Source organism: Carlito syrichta, unplaced genomic scaffold (assembly GCF_000164805.1).
Source record: "Carlito syrichta isolate Samal-C Ts95f unplaced genomic scaffold, Tarsius_syrichta-2.0.1 Scaffold287855, whole genome shotgun sequence".
Lineage (NCBI taxonomy): Eukaryota > Metazoa > Chordata > Mammalia > Primates > Tarsiidae > Carlito > Carlito syrichta.
The window spans coordinates 111,098-128,237 of NW_007231951.1; the positions used below are offsets into that span (position 1 = coordinate 111,098).

The window sequence follows — 17,140 nt, forward strand, 5'->3', positions numbered from 1 at the left end:
AGAGATGAGGTCTCGCTGCCCAGGCGGGTCTCGAACCCGCGGGTTCAGGTAATTCACTCATCTCAGCCTCCCAAAGGCGCGGGATTACAGGCTGAGCCACTGAGCCCGGCTGAACACTTTTCATAGGTGTATTTTTATCTGGATTTTCTCTTTGTTAAAGGACCACCCAAGTTTTGCTCACTTTTCTAATGAGTTGTTTGTATTTATTTTTATTGCTTTGTAAAAGTTTTTTTTTAATGTAGCCTGCAAATATGTGATGGAAATATTATACTATAAAATCACACACATGGAAAATTCATTGATTACAATGATTTTTTTTTTTTTTTGAGTTGGAATCTTACTCTGTCATCCAGACTGGAGTGCAGCTGCACGCTCTTGGCCACCGCAGCCTTGACTTGCTGGGCTCCAGCAATCCTTTGCCTCAGCCTTCCAAGTAGTCAGAACCACAGGCGTATGCTACCACACCTGGCTAATTTTTGGTTTATTGTAGAGATGAACCTGCGGGCTCAGGCAGTCCACTCGCCTCGGCCTCTCAGAGTGCTGGGATTACAGGCTGAGCCACCAAGCCCGGCCAATTTTTTTTTATTCTTTACCTTTGTACTAAGAAGCAAGCAGAAAGCAGAATCATTAGATAAGACAAATCATAGTATACACTAGTTCAAATTAATCCTCTCCTTCTCTTCTCCCCAGGTGTTATCATTGTCCCCAGTGCTGGTGTTGGTATTGTCCTAGGAGGCTACATCATAAAAAAGTTGAAACTTGGTGCCAGAGAATCTGCAAAACTAGCAATGATCTGCAGCGGTGTGTCTCTGCTGTGTTTTTCAACCCTGTTTATTGTTGGATGTGAAAGCATTAATCTAGGAGGCATAAACATCCCTTATACAACAGGGTAAGTAGCCCTGGAGAGCCGCCCATGTCTGCATGAGTGGAGTGCTGAGCCCTGGGGTGCTTGTATAGTGATGGTCAGACTTCTGCCCTTCTGCTCAGCTGACCTCCCTGTGTGGTCTCTGTCTCCCCATGGGGAGCATGCAGACCTGAAGGGCAGAGGCCAGGGTCTTGCCTTTGTGTGTGTGTCCCTTTTGACCCTCACAGTGTGAATTTCGTAGCATTTTGATTACGGAAGATGAGGAGGAAACACTTATTGGATAAATGAAAGCTGTTCTGTTTTGGATATAGTGTTCTGACTAGGCGGTATAGTCACATAGCTCAAAAACATTGTGTTGAATGAAAATACAATATACAGCCGGGCTCGGTGGCTCAGCCTGTAATCCCGTGCCTTTGGGAGGCTGAGGTGAGTGGATTGCCTGAGCCCGCGGGTTCGAGACCCGCCTGGGCAGCGAGACCTCATCTCTACAATAAATCAAAAAATCAGCCGGGCGAGGTAGCGCGCGCCTGTAATTCTGGCTACTCGGAAGGCTGAGGCGGAAGGATCACTGGAGCCCAGCAGGTCGAGGCTGTGGTGGCCGGGAGTGGCCGCTGCACTCCAGTCTGGGCGACCCAGTGAGACTCCAACTCAAAAAGAAAAAGAAAAAAGAAAATACAATATACGATGAAAAGTCTTACTCTTACCCAAGTTCTCTATCCACCTACCTCTTCCCAATCCTTCACCCAAAGATGAAACCAGTAACCACTTTGATTCATTTTTTTGTGTATCCTTTCAGGACTTCTTTATACAAGACACTATGAATATGCATTTTTAATTTTCCCTGCCTTGTATCTAAAATATAGCATTTGTACATATTTTACTTTTTAAAAATGTAACAATATAGCTTGGAGCGCTTACTGTACCAGTAATAAATAATCGGAAGCATAGTAAACGCTTACATTTACCCTATAGCATGCCAAGTGTTTTACGTGAATTAACTCGTGAATCCTCACACAACCCTATCAGGTAGGTGCTGTTATTATCCTGATTTTACAGATGGCAAAACTGAGGTACAGGTCACATGGAACCAGTGGAAGGCTGATAAATGTTTCACAAATGACTCTAAAATAAAAAGTCCCAGTCTGTAGCATTTGTCCATTTCTGGGGTGTAAGTATTCCCACCGTGGCTGATTTCAAGCCACAAACTTGAAGACATTGAATGTCCTGTTGGGAGGAGATGACCATTATGTAATATTTCTATTATACAGATATAATAGACTTCAAAGCCCAGACAAGAGCATCGATAATAGCAAAATTATTAGAAGCTGATGAGTTTTAAGTATTTATTATCTTTATTTTTAATATCATGTATTTAATTGTATGTTTATATAATTTAATTTTTAATAATGATCGTGTAAAACAAATATAAAAATGATTGTATTAAACAAACAGTTGACAAAATTCCTGAAAATGTAACTGTAGGATCCTGTCATCCAGGGTGGCTGCCTCCAGCATAGCCAGAACCCAGGACTTAGTCCTAAGCAATTTGGCTACAGAGGCCATGCCTCTGTACTACCTTTAACCACTGTGTAGCATTTCATTTTGTAATGTAACCTTTCCCTACTTGATGGTCAGTTGACTTATTTCTAATGTTTAGTGATCAAAAAGAGTGCTGCAGTAAATAGCTTCATGCATTTATCACCTCTCTCACTTCTGCATATGTGTAGGATTTATTCCCAGAAGTGGGATTGCAATAAATACTGTGATATTACATCCAAAGGTGTTGTACCCAGTTTTATCCTCACCGGCAATGGATCTGAGTGCTCACTTCCCCACAGCCTCACCAAAAGAAGGTGGACAACTCTTCTCTGAGAGTTATGAGAACATTAACTTGTATTTCTTTCTTACATGTAGGCTTGTTGGGATCTGCTCATTTAACGGAAATTCAGTGTCCATTTTTTTGATGCTTGATGCCAACAAACATTTCTGTTTCCTTTTGGTCATCGGCGGGATTTTATGATACAAAATGTTCCACTTGACATTTGAGTAACACAAGCTTTAATTTCATTTAGTCAACTTAGATTGTGGGAGGCGAGTAGAAAGGAATGGCTAATTGGAGCTTATTTAGATTACAGGCACTCAACCGTCCTCTGTCCTGAAAGTTATTTTTCTACCAGGAGACATTGTGTGTGTGTGTGTGTGTGTGTGTGTGTGTGTGTGTGTGTGTGTGTGTGTATGATCCATGTACCAGGTATGTGCCTTCTTAATAGTGCCTGATAGAATGGCATGGAAAATAAAGTCTTGAAACATTAAAAAACAGTATAGAATAAGAGCTCAGGTTCTGCAGGCAAATCTGACTTTGAATCTTCACTCTGCTTGACTGGTTGCTTAACGTGAAGCCTATCTTCTTCTGCAAAATGAGGTGGTGTTAACAGCGATCACTTTAGAAGGTTCTAGGTGAGACTTATGTACGTAATGTGTGTAAGGCTCTCAGCTTGACACAGGGCACGCACCAGTGCTGATTGGAGGTTAGACGTTATGAGTCATTGCTAATAAGAATCATTTCTATTTCTATTGAATTAATTAATTTCATTACAATTAGAAAAGGTAAATAGAACTTAAAAGTTTGTAACAAAAATCCAGCAGTCTCCTGACTAACCCCAAGTCCCAGGGCAATAATTTTGCAATCTTTTTAGCTGTCTCTTCTGGAATGTTCCTCTATATTTTTAAGGAGTACTATCTAAATTAACGAAACTGAGACACTACTTATGACTTCTTATCTTGGCAAATTAGGAGTTCTGCTTTCCCTTCACAAATTGTGGTCAAATCCTTCTTTGATATTTTCATGTTCTGTTTATGACACGTGTATCATGATTAGATTTCCCCATTTGTACAACATTCATTTTCCTGAAATTAATAATTGCCTTATTTGCATTTAGCTTGTTTTTTTTTTTTTTAAGAATCTGTGTCTTGCTTCCCACATCCTAAGAAATATCTCAATATGATCTTCCACCTATCTAATGAACTCATGGTTCCACTTTCCCCCTTTTTAGGGTCATCTATACAGGACCCTCTGTCCCCCTGCTGTAATCTGGGCGTGATGTTTCCTGACCAGCTGCCTTGCTGTCATCCTGAGAATTCCATTTGCTTCTCTCTGTACTGATCCTTTGTTTTCTGAACCTGCAGAGTCTTCTTTTTTTGCTTTACTCCTTCATTTTGATGGAACACATACTCCAGTACCTACAACAATGCTGTATTGGCTGTAACTTTGGTTTTTTGGGGGAGATTTTATATACATATATAAATCTTTCACTTTAAATTTTTATATATATACACACACGTACACATACACACGGGGGTGCCAAAAATGTATACACATTTAAAGAGATGTTATCTATGAATTGCTTTTCCAAGTTGAATTGAATTATGGTAGCAATGTGTAGTATGAATTTAGTATGAAGTTTGCTCAACTTTTCCAAGTTGAATTGAATTATGGTAGCAATGTGTAGTATGAATTTAGTATGAAGCTTGCCATTTTCTTTGACTGTCCTGCCTGTCACATGGTGATGCCAGCATTCATTTGATTAACACCATCTTTTGAGCAAACGTCATTCTTAAAATGTGTATACAATTTTTGGCACCCCCATATATATGTGTGTGTGTGTAGTTATATATACAGTTTTACATATATGTAGTTGTATTGTCACATATATTGTTATATTTGATTGCCAAGTTGGCTGGAATTTTTGATAAATCATTTTCAGTCACAATTTTGTAGGTTTTGCTCCACCGTCATCTAAGTCCTAATGCTGTTGTAAAAGCCCGGTTTTTCTTTTTCCCAATCCTTTGTATGTGACATATTTTTTTCTTCCAGAAAGCTTTCATTTGTTCCTGGTATTCCAAAATTTCACCATGATCTATTTGGGGATATGTCACTTTTAATTTTTGCTAGGTACTTGTGAGCTTTTTGTCTGGAGACTATCCTTCAGATCTGTTTTTATATTTAATCTTTAGTTTTTCCTCTTTCCTTTGTTGATCCTCTCCTTTTCTTATTCTTTATCATTTATTTCATGTTCTTTTTTGTTCTACCTTTTAAAAAAGACTTTTTGCACTTTATCTTCCTGTCCTCCGTTGAATTCTTTATTTTGGCTATCGTATTATTAATATCCTAAATTCCTTCTTGATTTTTTATTGACCCTTGTTTCTAGATGTCTTGCTTCCTGAATGGAATATCTTCTCTTACTACTCCAATATTATTTAGATTTTCTGTTCTTTCCGATTTATCTGTGTCTAGTGAGTGCCTGCTTTCTGTTTATTATGCTGTCTTGATGGTGTTAGAAGCTTTGCTCACATTTCTGGGGATTCTTAGCTTTCTCTACGTATTGAAGAATGAGAATTTAAAAAGCGGAATAGTTGCTTTGTGAGTGTAGAGCTTGTCATCTGGTAGATCTCACAGCAGGGCCATCTTCCTCTAGGGGTTGGATCCAGCTGGCATTCTCATCAGGGTACTCCAGTATTGGGACCAGAGGTGCTTCAGAGTCTCAAGAGATGGATTCTCCTGTCTGTTGGCTGGGGCCCTGTTGGGGTGGGCTTCTGGGCTGTAAGCATAGCTGCTCGCATTGGAGAGCTGAGAGTGAAGGGTGGAGGAAGAGGGGTTGGGTCTTCATGTTCACGCTGCAGGCTTTTACCCGATTTCCCTGTCATCGTCCTAGCATCTCACCAAAGGTCTCTTTCATGTGTGGCTCATAAGTTCAGAGCCTATTGATTTATTTTCTCTAGAAAACAGGGAGCGTGAGGGAAGGAGCGGTCGCCTAAGTGGGGTGAGATGGGACTTTGCATAAAGTTATGTCATGTTTGAACCGCATCTTTCTTGTGCTATTGCTTTTGAGTTCTAAAGGCCTGTTCTTCTTTCTCTTACTATTTGCCTTTATTATGCTCATATATTTTTTAAACTATATATGCTTTTACTATGCCCATATGCCCATATATTTCTCAATCACACTTTCTCGTTGATTGAATCCTGCTTTTTCTTGGAACTCTCCATCCTTCTGCTTGGATTTGGGCTGGTTGTTCTGTTGACATAACTTAAACCCAGGGACTTCCTTTCTTACGTTTTCTCAATTGTATTCAGTAATTTTTGTTTGCTTATCTGTTAAGTCCTCATTTTGCTGGGAAAAATCCCCAGATAACTTCCTAGGAAAGGGTACAGGAAAGAAAAACTTTCTGAGCCTCTAAGTATATTGAAGTATCTTTATTCTTCTCTCACACTTAAGTGATAGTCAAGATGATAGAATTCTAGTTTGAAAAATTTGTTTTCTGAGAACTTTGTCATCTAGCATTTAATGTTGCTGATAAGAAATTTAATGCTAGTCCTAGTTCTCGTTTATCTGTGGCCAGCATGATTTGGAAGTTTTTAGGATATTTTATTCAGGGTGTTGTGAAAGTTCATAAGGAATGCTTTAGATTTTGTCTTGGGTCCACCCTCTTTTTTTTTTTTTTGAGTTGGAGTCTCACTCCATCATCCAGGCTGGAGTGCAGTGGCACACTCATGGCCACCCCAGCGTCAACCAGCTGGGCTCCAGTGATCCTTCTGCCTCAGCCTTCCAAGTAGCCAGAACTACAAGTGCACGCTACCATGCCTGGCTAATTTTTGATTTATTGTAGAGACGAGGTCTCGCTGCCTGGGCTGGTCTCAAACCCGCGGACTCCCAAAGTGTTGGGATTATAGGCTGAGCCACCAAGCCTGGCCTGGCTGAACCCTTCTTATAACTCCAATGCCAACTTCTCGAGAGACTTTATTTCTCTGCCCAATCTAGGGGAACCCACTTTCCCCTCATTCTTGATCACAGTACTCCTTCTCAGTTTCCTCTTAACACTTCACATTGTCTGAAATTATCCTGTTTAATTATTTGCTTTGCTTTTGTTTGTTTTTTTTTGTCTAAAATGTGGTTTCTTGGGAACAGTGTAGCCTACATAATGGTAGCATCCCTGCCATCTAAAGCATGTATGAAGTTTGTTTCATGAATGAATGAATGCCATGGCATAGGGCTTTGGTCATTTATTGTACTGGCATTTTCTGAACTCTTTTAATCCAACACATGCCTTTTTAAATTTTTTACCTTTGGGACATTTTCTTCTACTATTACTTTATTCATTCTCTCCTTTTCATTTTCTCTATGTTCTCCAGGACTCCTATCAGTCAGATGTGAGAACATATGGACTGGTTGCCTGTGTGTCTAATTTTTTCTCTGTTATTTTATGTTTCTGTCTTTTGCTATGAGAGATAGTGTAAAACCTTATTCTTTGTCTTGATACGCATTTGTTTCTTTGCTATATTCTGAGTGTTTTTGTATCATCCTACTGTTGCTTTAAAGTCATGTCATCTCAGGTCTTTCTGCATACATAATTAGAATCTATTTTTTCCCTTTGTTTTTATGCCTTACATTTTATCATTTGGTTTGAAGAGTCAGTGTTTCTGTTTGTGTATTCTGGGCTTTGTGGTTTGTACTAAATCTAGCACCTTTCCTCCCCCTTCTCCTCAAGGACAGGAGTGAAGGGTTTTTATTCTTTTTTTTTTTTTTGAGGAGTCTCACTCTGTTGCCCAGACTGGAGTGCAGTGGCTGCTCCCGGCCACCGCAGCCTCGACCTGCTGGGCTCCGGCGATCCTTCCGCCTCAGCCTTCCAAGTAGCCGGAATCACAGGCATGCGCTACCACGCCCGGCTGATTTTTTGATTGATTGTAGAGATGAGGTCTCGCTGCCCAGGCGGGTCTTGAGCCCGCGGGCTCAGGCAATCCACTCACCTCAGCCTCCCAAAGGTGCGGGATTACAGGCTAAGCCACTGAGCCCGGCTGGGTTTTTATTCTGAGCTGTCTACATCTCGAGTAGAAGCTTAGCTGGTTTACATTTCTTCCAGTTTCTTGAGAAAAAATCTTTCTGATGAATTTCTGCACCCTGATTTGGAGAGAAGGGTTGGACCAATGAGAATGGAATGGCTCATTTTTTCCAATTTTCTCTCCCTCTGATCTCCAGGGAGCCCTGCCATTTCCGCTTTTGCCCTGCCAATGTTGAAGTCAGGACTTAGGGAGAGTCCATCAGGCAGGCTGACTCCTTTTCCTCCACTGGGGTGTCTGCCCGTTGCCATAAACCCATGGCTATCTATGCCATTTTTGCGAAGTTTGGTGTCACTCATTCCATTTCACTTTGCTGCTGTGTTCATCCTTTGAATCCTACTCTACTTTATTTCAAGTGTATTCTCAGGAGATAATGAAAGGCAGACTCAGCCAGACGCGGTGGCTCACACCTGCAATTCTAGCACTTTGAGAGGCTGAGATGGGAGGATGACTTGTACCAGAAGTTTGAGACCAGTCTAGGCAACATAATGAGACTCATTTCTACAAAAATTAGCTGGGTGTTGTAGTGTGCACTTGTAGTTCCGACTACTTGGGAGGCTGATGCGGAAGGATCACCTGGACCCAGGAGGTCGAGGTTGCATGCCACTGCACTCCAGGATGGGCAGCAAAGTGAGACTCCACAACTCAAAAAAAAAGAAAGAAAGAAAAATAAGGCAGATTCAGTGTTTTACCTGCTTTTGAACTGCAGGTTTCCTCAAGACTTTTAACACCCTTGCTTAATGCCACATCTGTCTCACCAATCCTGAATCAACTGTTCCTGGGCTCTCCCAGCACCACTGGGACAAAATTATATAATTGTGCTGATTGGCTCCATTACAAATTTATGAGTTCCAATCTTAGCAGGCCCTCGTCTTTGCTGAGCAATCCATTTCCTTAGCCCTAGCCAGCTTCCTTCCCCATTCCCATGATGGTGGCTCCTTTTAAATATCCATTTCTTCAAATCCATTACCTTACCCTAGTCTTGTTTTTCTTAGCAGACAACCTAGTCCTAGTTACCAAGAATGAACTCTTGGCAACTCTCTCCCCCTCCCCCTTAACTTGTCTGTCTAAGATAGCATTATTTTCTTTCTTTTCTTTTTTGAGATTCTGGGAGTACACATGCATATTCATTGCATGGACATATTGTGTAGTGGTGGGGATTGGGTCTCAGGTGGCCCATTCCCCAGATAGTGAAAATTGTGATCTGAAGGTAGTTTCTGAACCCTAACTCCCCTCCTCTCGCCCTCCTTACTGGTGTCCTAGTGTCTATTATCTCCATCTTTGTAACCATTTACCTCCCACATCCGAGTGAGAATATGCGGTGTTTTGAGTCAGCTTACTTAGGCTGATGAGCTCCAGTTCTACTCACGTTGCTGCAAAGGATATGATTTCATTCTTTTTTTATGGCTGAATAGTATTCCATGGTGTATCTACAGCACATTTGCGTTATCCACTGATTGGTTGGTGGGCATTTAGGTTGATTCCTCATCTTTGCAATTGTGGATTGAGCTGTGATGAACATGTGGATGCAGGTTCTTTTTAATATAATGACCTCTGTTCCCTAGGGTAGATACCTAGTAGTGGAATTGCTGGATCAAATGGTAGATCTTCTTTGAGTTCTTTGAGCAATCTCCATACCGTCTTCCATATACTCCCACCAACTGTGTAAGTGTTCCCCTTTCTTCACGTCTATGCCAGCATCTATCATTTTTTGATGTTTTAACAATGATCATTCTGACTGGTGTAAAGAGGTATCTCATTGTAGTTTTAATTTGCATTTCCCTTATTATGAGTGATGTTGAGCATTTGTTCATGTTTGTTGGCCATTTGTATATCTTCTTATGACAAGTGTCTGTTCATGTCGTTTGCCCATTTTTAAAATGGGGTTATTTGCTTTTTTCTTGCTGAATTGTTTGATTTCTTTGGATATTATTCCTTTGTCAGATGTATAGGCATCACATTACCTGACTTCAAATTATACTACGCAGTTGTAGTAACCAAAACAGCATGGTACTGGTATAAGAGCAGGCACATGGACCAATGGAACAGAACAGAGAATCCAGAATTAAATCCAAATTCCTACAGTCAACTGATTGTTGACGAAGCAGACAGAAGCACACCCTATCCAACAAATGGTGCTGGAAAATTTGATAGCTACATACAGAACAATGGAACTTGATCTGTATCTCTCCCATATACAAAAATTAACTCAAGATAGATTAAAGACTTAAATGTCAGACTTGAAACCATAAAAATCCTAGAAGAAAACCTAGGGAAAACCCTTCTGGACATTGGCTGAGGCAAAGAGTTTATGGCTAAAACCCTGAAAACAAATGCAACTGAAACAAAAATAAATAAGTGGTACTTAATTAAACTAAAACGCTTCTGACAGCAAAAGAGGTAATCAATAGAGCAAATAGGCGACCTACAGAATGAGAGAAGACAATGTTACTTTATTTTTTTCTCAAATCTCCACAGTGTTACTTTCAAAGGCAAGTACTTGCTTCATCATTTTATAGCTGTGTTACCTTGCAAAAAAATTACATACTACTGTTAAGTCTTGGTTTTCTTATATGTAAAATTGGTGATAATGTCAATTTCTCCTGATTATGAGCATCATTAAAGTAAAACATGGCTGGACACAGTGGCTCATGCCTGTAATCCTAGCATTTTGGGAGACCAAGATGAGATGATGACTTGGGCCCAGGATTTCAAGACCAGCCTAGGCAACTCAGCAAGACCTTGTCTACCCCCCAAAAAATCATAAAATTAGCTGGGTGTCACACTTGTAGTCCCAGTTACTCAGGAGGCTGAGGCAGAAGAATCACCTGAGCTGAGGAGGTCGAGGCTGCAGTGAGCCATGACTGTGTCACTACACTCCAGCCTGGGCAGCACAGTTAAAAAAAAAAAAAAAAGTAAAACATATGTGGTTGAAAAAATTAAAATAATGCAGAAGGCTAAAAAATGAGGAGTCAGTGCCTCCTTTTCCCATCCTCAACATCTGGCTTAACGCATTCAGATATTTTAAACAAATGTGTGTCATTTTGATTATGAGGATTATGCAAGGTTAGGTTCTCATATTTCCTAGCACAGAGTCTAGCAGTTAGTATGCACTAAAAAAAAAAAAAAAAAAATTAGGTTCTTGTCTCTACTCCCTTCCCTTCTAGGTCACGCAAAGCAACTCCATTTTCTTCTTTAAAAGTTGAATGAATGCCTGGCATCTTCCTCTGCTCAGGGATGTTACACATACAGTGATGCTGCAACTCGTGAGAACTTGATGTAAATGTGCTGATACATCTCTTGTCATTTAATTGAATTCAACCAAGAAATAGCAACTTGATTAGGAGTGTGGGAAACTGCTGCAAGGACCCAATCGTTATAATGTTTGCCGTCTGATTTCAATGAAGTTTAAATTAACCAAAGAAAAGCCAGTTTCCATGGAGAATTTCTCTGGCCCCCTAGTACTTCTAGGAAAATAGCCTAGAATGAGTTAGTGAAAACACTTCTGGGTGCCACTTTTAGAGTAGCAGATACCTTTGTGTGAATAAAAATAGGATCCTTTCTCCAAGCAGAGTGTGGGCTACGTTTAGTGCGGGGGTCCCGCCCTGCAAGGGTCGTGAGATTTCCTGAAGGAGAGACGGATAGGCGAAGGACGAAAATATTATACCCAGACACCTGCTTCCTGAACAGATGACAATTTAATGTTAGTTAACACAGAGTTTTTATACCATTCGTAAAGGGGCAAGACAAAGAAAATTCCTTCACGTATATATGCTGTACAAGTTACCACCATCTAGTGGTCTTAGCAACAAACCAGCCAAGAACCCTACAAACATTCAGACAATGAGTCATATTCATAAGGCCAAAGATGATAGATAGTTTTAGTCCAAAGTCCCGAATTACAGTCCTTGAACTGTCTCCAGAAAGTTTCCAAGTGTAAAGTTCTTCATGTAGCAGTAGTTTTCCTTCTGGGGCTTTATGACCTTCAGAGTGTTGTAATTGCTTTTCTTGTCCAGGTGTCTCCATTACTTTTCTCTTATCCTGCAGTGCTTGTTTCTAAAGAAAACTCAAAAGAAGCTTTTAGTAATGTTTCCCAGGCCCCCAAGGTTGCTTTCTGTCTTTAGCTAAGTTATCATAAAAGTGTCTGAGTAGTATATTATGAGTTCAGTGAAAACCCACTTTATAAATGCTAACCTAGAGTTTTAACTATTGAATTAAGTAAAAACCTTAACGATTAATCTTTATCCTAAGTCAGTGAAAACAGTGTTATAAATCAACTACATAACTCCTAGATAAGTGTTAGAACTTATAATGAATTCATAATGAACTTACTAAAACTTGTGCTTCACAAAACCTTATATCTAAACACTAAACTACATAATTCTAAATCAAATAAGGAGTGAATATACTTATATCATTTATTACTTAAGCAATATCTAGTAACTTATAACCAAGTGAAAGAAAGCATTCTTGATGTGCTTCAGAGTTTAACCCTTGCATATGTTAGAAAAGGCCAAGCGGCATAGTGGGAAAATGGAAAGATGAACCATGATATTCTCAGGTTAGCTGTGAGTACTTTGCATAAACATGCCATTTTCTTCTTCCACGACTGCACAGAATTTCTTCAGCTGTACCAACAGCAAAGACGAAAGACAGAAGGGCCTCAGCTGCCCGGAATCGCTTTGCGGCCGGGGGTCCTCAGCACACCTGGACTTTGTCAATCAGGCGGGCCTCCAAGGCTGGCTCCCAACAGTTTAGTTTCCTTCCCTTGGCTGGATGCTCTTGTGCAGTATACAATCTGCTCAACAGTAGGTGGTTGGCTTGCCTAGAAAAACCTCTCTCTTGCTCTGTGTGATTTTAAAGACTTGCCTGCGGTATTGTTTTTCTCCTTAAAACTCAATAAAGAGAAAGATGAAGGGAGTGGTAGTGAAGAGAGAGGAGCCTTTGTTAGGTACCTGTTTGACACTGGTGTGATTGGCAGGTATATATGTCTTTTATGTCTACTCCTTACAACATCACTCTCCTGTATGTGTTATTATCTATGTTTCCATTAAGGATACTGAGGCTTAGAGATGAAGTGATTTGTCCAAAGGTGTCAGTTAATAAGGTGTGGAACTGAATCAGATCCAGACGATCTATTTCAGAGGTTGTGTTCTTTCTGAACACCACACTGAAGTGCTGTTTTAAGTTATGTATGTATTTTTTATAGGCACACACCTGCATGCACACACCACCTTCTTGCTTAGTGAGCTATAGAGGATGTATCCATTTCTCTCTGCACCGCACTGTTTCCTATTTCAAGACAGCTGAGTTACAAGCATCATGCTCGGTGCTCTGCACACCTACTGCATTTGCTCTGCGGCTCTCAAGTTAGCAGATGTAGGTTTTCACCTTCGTCTTGGCACATGCTAGCTGAGTATGGGCAAATTACTTAACTTTTCAGTGATTGGTTTCCACATCTATAAGGTGAGGTTATGAATAGTAGCTGTTTTGTTGAATGAAATGAGGATTGAATAAGATACTTGGCAAATGCCTTAACCTCTCTGTCTCAGCTTCCTCGACATTAAGATGAACTTCATGATGTCTTAAGATTATAGGGAGGATAAAATGGAATAACACACATAAATAGTAAGCAGTTGATTAATAATTGTTTAGTAACATATTTCTCAAATTTGTTAGTTAAGGGAAGGAGGCTCAGAGAGGTTAAATATTTTGGTCGATGTCACACAGCTAGAAAATGGCTGACGTAGTTTCCCTGAGTCTGAATGTGATGCTCTTGACTATTAAACTATTCTGAAAGAAGAAAAAAAACATAAAGAAGAAATCACGCTATCTAAGCCAACTCCATTCATTACAGTTTGTGTAAGGGGCTATAGGTTTACTGGCATGTTGAATTTTTTGATATTAAAGGTCTTAATGATTGAGTCATCTTTGCATTAGCATCAAGTACTCATGAACCTGGGATGTGGTTGGAATGTTTTGGGAAGGTGAAATTTTCCCGTGGACCAAAATGGAACCACAGTTTTATTGTAGAATGAACCTGATGTGTTATTAGTGGTTTCTTTAGAAAATTCAGATTTGATAGTCAAGATGTAGAAACAACCTAAATGTCCATCGACAGATGAATGGATAAAAAAAAAAATATGGCACAGTTATACACCTCATGAGGACGTTTTGGTCAATGATGGAGAGCATATATGACAGTGGTCCTGTAGGATTATAATGGCGCTCAGAAATTCCTATTGCCTAGTGATGCCATGGCAAACACATCTTATGTGTTTATAGTGATGCTTGTATAAGTGAACCAATTGCACTGCCAGTTCTACAAAAGGATAGCATAAACACTTATGTATAGTAATGGAACTTGATAATGACAACACATGACCATGTTAATGGTTTATGTTTTTACTATACTATACTTTTTATTGTGATTTTAGACTGTGCTCCTTCTACTTGTAAAAAAAAAACTAAGTCAACTGTAAAACAGCCTCAGGCGGATCCTTCAGGAGTTATTCTAGAAGAAGGCCTTGTTGTCATTAGAGATAACAACTCCACGTAGTGTTATTGCCACTGAAGACCTTCCAGTAGGACGAGATATGGAGGTGAAAGACTATGATGTTTATGATCCTGATTCTGTGTAGGCCTAGGCTAATGTGTGTGTTTGTCAGAGTTTTTTATTTTTAAGCTTATAAAGTAAACAAACAAAAAAAATTAAATAGAAAAAAGCTTATAGAACAAAGATGTAAAGAGGCTGGACTCGGCGGCTCTGCCTGTAATCCCAGCACTTTGGGAGGCTGAGACGAGTAGATTGCCTTAGCCCGCGGGTTCAAGACCAGCCCAGGCAACTTGGTGAGATCTTGTCTCTACAACAAATAAAAAATTAGCTAGGTGTGGTAGCACATGCCTGTAGTTCCAGCTATTTGGAAGGCTGAGGCGGAAGGATCGCCGGAGCCCAGCAGGCTGATGTTGGGGTGGCCGTGAGTGTGCCACAGCACTCCAGCCTGGGTGACAGAGTGAGACTCCAACTCTTAAAAAAACAAAAAACAAAAATTCTTTATATAAATATAAAGAATTTTTTTGTAACTGGAGCCTCATTCTTCACCCAGATTGGAGTGCAGTGGTGCCATCATGCTATTACGGCCCACTACAGCCTCGACCTCCTGGGCTTAGGTATCCCTCCTGAGTCAGCCTCTCAAGTAGTTGGAACTACAGGCACACTCCACTACACCTGGCTTATTTTTTGATTTTTTTGTAGAGACAAGATCTCACTATGTTGCTCAGACTGGTCTCGAACTCCTGGGCTCAAGTGATCCTCCTGCCTTGGCCTCCTAAAGTGCTGGGTTTACAGGTGTGAGCCTTCATACCTGGCCAAGAAAGAAAATATTTTTGTATAGCTGTACAACGTGTTTGTATTTTAAGCTAAGTGCTATTACAAAAGAGTCCAAAAGGACTGGGCGTGATTGCTTATGCTTGTATTCTCAGCACTTTGGGAGACTGAGGCAGATGGATTGCTTGAGCCCAGGAGTTCAAAACCAGCCTGGGCAACATAGCGAGACCCTATCTCCATTATTAAAAAGAAAAGAGTCAAAAGCGTGTGTGTTTTTTTTAAAGTAAAGTAAAAAAAAAAAAAAGCTACAGTAAGCTAAGTTTAATTTTTTTTTTTTTCTGAGACAAGGTCTGACTTTGCCACCCAGGCTGGAGAGCAGTGGTAAGATGACAGCTCATTGCAGCCTCAACCTCTTGGGCTCAGGCAATCCTTCTTCCTCAGCTTCTTGAGCAGCTGTAACTAAGTGCCACCACACCTGGCTGATATTGGGAATTTTTTGGCCAGAGGTGAGGTCACGCTATGTTGCCTAGGCTGGTCTCAAACTCTTGTCCTCAAGCAATCGCCCACCGTGGGCTCCCAAAGTGCTAGGATTACAGACATGAACCACTGTGCCCAACTGATTAATCTATTACTGAAGAAATTGTAAAAAATAAATTTAATGTGGCCTAAGTGTATAGGGTTATCAAGTCTACAACAGTGTATAGTAACATCCTAGGCCTTCACATTCATTCAACACTCCTGACTCAGAGCAACTTCTAGTTCTGCAAGCTCCACTTACAGTAAGTGCCCTTTACAGGAGTGCCATTTTAAAAATGTTCTATACCTTGTTTTTGCTGTACCTTTTCTATGTTTTTACATACAAATACCATTGTGCTACAATCGCCTACAGTATTCAGTGCAAGAATATGCTGTACAGTTTTGTAGGCTAGAAGCAATAGGCTGTACCATATAGCCTAGTGTGTAGTAGGCTACACCACCTGGGTTTGTGAAGTACACTCTATGATGTTTGTATAGCGATAAAACTGCCTAACCATGCACTTCTCAGAACTATCCCTAAGAACATATCCACATCGTTAACCAATGCATGTCTATTTATGGAACTTAGCCCCATCATTAAGCAATGCAAGACTGTGTATACATACAACACTATTCAGCTGTAACAAAGAAATTCTGTGATATGCAACAACAGAGATGAACCTTGAGAACATTATGATGGGTGAAATAAGCTGGTCATCGATTCCACTTACATGAGGTCGCTAAAATAGTCAAATTCGCAGACTCAGAGAGTGGAAAGGTGGTTTCCAGGGGCTGGGAAAATTGGGAAATGGGTGTTACTGATCCACAAGTATAAAATTTTAATCAAGCAAGATGAATAAGCTCTAGAGATCTGCTGTGCAACATTATATGTAGAGTCAACAGCACCATATTTTACACTTAGAAATTTGTCAAGAAGGTAGATCTCATGTTAGTGTTCACCACAACATAATAATTTCAGATTTGTGAATCTGATGAGTTTTCATTTGAAAGATCCTAGGAGCACTAGCCAAAACCTGGTCCAATTCCAACTCAAGTAATTACATCCCCAGCATCTACAATGTCCCTGCAGTTTTAATTAGGAAATGCATTTTGCTTCCTCCCTGTGGCTGCTGAACTGGATTTTACACAGGTGTGCTCTCATCATCTTGCAGCCCAAAGAGATGGCACTGACTGTGAACACTGTGGCTTAAGTAAGACTTCACACAAACACATTGTGGAATATGAGTTATTGCTCCTCACTCTGCCTTTTCTTCAAATGATTTTTTAAAAGTGGAGTTAAATCTGATCTCCACGTCCAGACTTTTAAACTAGCACAGCCTTGATAAATCACCTAATCATTCTAGCTTTATTATCTTTCATTTATCAAGTGTCATGTCTCTGAACTTAAAGTAAAATCGATTATATCATCTTCTGGTTTAGTAACTTGAGCTACTGAGCCAAAACTTTTCCAGGGGTGATGTAAGCTACCATATGACCAGGAAGAGTTTTCTTGGTTTTCTGTTCTTGCAGAGATTGCTGG

At 40.2% G+C, this 17,140-nt stretch overlaps 1 protein-coding gene across 1 annotated transcript in view; it reads left to right on the forward strand.

Annotated features, from left to right (window-relative positions):
• The window catches only part of SLCO5A1 (solute carrier organic anion transporter family member 5A1), a gene marked incomplete at its 5' end in the record, with an annotated part of 90,755 nt that overhangs the window by 56,335 nt on the left and 17,280 nt on the right, over positions 1 to 17,140 (forward strand). Inside the window, one exon of the mRNA XM_021709987.1 lies at positions 691 to 889. Within this exon, the coding sequence (XP_021565662.1) occupies positions 691 to 889 (199 nt within the window). The remainder of the gene's footprint in view (positions 1 to 690; positions 890 to 17,140) is intronic.